General features: G+C 38.6%; 1 protein-coding gene across 1 annotated transcript in view; it reads right to left on the minus strand.

Moving 5' to 3' along the window:
* Positions 1-552: 552 nt before the first annotated feature.
* Positions 553-1,605, minus strand: part of DHX9 (DEAH (Asp-Glu-Ala-His) box helicase 9) — a 30,270-nt gene continuing 29,217 nt past the window's right edge. Inside the window, exon 15 of the mRNA XM_008595031.1 lies at positions 553-1,307. Coding sequence (XP_008593253.1) covers positions 856-1,307 — 452 coding nt within the window. The 3' untranslated portion in view covers positions 553-855. The remainder of the gene's footprint in view (positions 1,308-1,605) is intronic.

Consider the following 1,605-nt stretch of genomic DNA (forward strand, 5'->3'; position numbering starts at 1 on the left):
GTAGCAGAGAACAGAATTAAGATATAAATCTAATTGTCTAATCCAACGCCTTTGCATTCTCCACTATACTGTGCTCTCTTATGAGGAATCAGAGAAAACTCATTGGAAACTGTAAAGTGTTACAAATGTGTAAACATTTCTACTAAAACAAAGTAGCTTAATAACCTTTAAAGTATATGTTAATGTAGATAAATTTGTCAAATATCTCCCCTCTTTATGCACTGCTGAAGCTTCACTTACCTTTGTTCTTTGCCTCAATATGATCTTTATTCAAGCGTTCTGTGGATTACCTTTAATTTTTACACTGGAAACTAAATTAGCAAAGAAAATGCTGACCGTGGGTTAGTATTTTTCAAAGACAAAGTTTGGGAGGACGCCAAAATGTTCAGCCATAGGTCAAAATAGTTTCATTCATGCAGAGGTCCATGTGACTTGTGCAATGGCCAGTATTTATAGCAAGAGTAGCAATTCAATTCCAAGGGTACTTACTCTATTTCAAGTGATAAGATCACTTGGTATATATGTAAAATCAAGAATCAAGTACACGGCCAGTATTTAGTGTAATACTTTATTTTCTATTATACTAAATGAAAGCCAAGAAAATATCAAGTTAATTTTAAAGGCAAATCTTTACTCCTTAAAGCAAAAAATACAAACCGTGGTACTTTTATAATAGTTATATTTTACATAATAGAAACGAAATCACTAATGTATCTATAAGCTTGGTTTCCTTAAACTACAATGAACCAGAATGGGTGGAAAATGGGTTTACTTTCTGGTGGCAAATAAACACCTTAGGAAAACACATAGCATGCTTTTTTCTTAAAAGTGTCTACACGCAGGCATAACCATGCTTTAATAGCCACCACCTCCTCTTCCTTGTCCAAAGTAGCCACTTCCATAGCCTCCCCTGCCACCTCGCTGGAATCCCCCAGATCCTCTGAAGCCTCCACTAGACCCTCTGTAGTCTCCAGAGCCGCCTCTATAGCCACCTCGGGAACCTCCTCGGTAGCCTCCACCACCACCTCCACTTCCACCATATCCTCCCTGATAGGAGTTGGAACCACCACCGTAGCCTCCATTACCATAGCCTCCCCCACCTCTGTAGCCTCCACTACCATAACCTCCACTGCTATAGCCACTGCCGTAGCCCCCACCACCATAACCAGAACCTCCCCTTCTGTATCCACTTCCGTTGTCATATCTAGCCATCTTGGGAGGACGTGGACCATCTCCATACCTGGGAAAAGCACAAAACCACCCCTTCAGCAAAGCATTCTTGATACATCTCAAGTAGTCACCAAACATACACATTTAGTCATATTTGAAAATTTAAGGAATAAAGAGAATGAAGTCAAATGCACAAATACAAACTGAAATGAATTATAAATCTGCTTTTCCAAAATAGACACAGAAAGTGACATCAATGTTTTTCTAAAATTCTTTCTGGTTCATTATCAAAGGTCTTGAGTCTTGGCAGTATGTCGACACACACAACTGAAAGATAACCCTCTTTCGCTCAGTTCAACAATACAATGTTTGAAGAAAGCAAGTATTATTAAATAATATGTTAGGAAGAGTTTCCTGGAGCTGGCAATAAACTAT

The sequence above is a fragment of the Galeopterus variegatus genome, unplaced genomic scaffold (genome assembly GCF_000696425.1).
Source record: "Galeopterus variegatus unplaced genomic scaffold, G_variegatus-3.0.2 Scaffold12195, whole genome shotgun sequence".
Classification (NCBI taxonomy): Eukaryota; Metazoa; Chordata; class Mammalia; order Dermoptera; family Cynocephalidae; genus Galeopterus; species Galeopterus variegatus.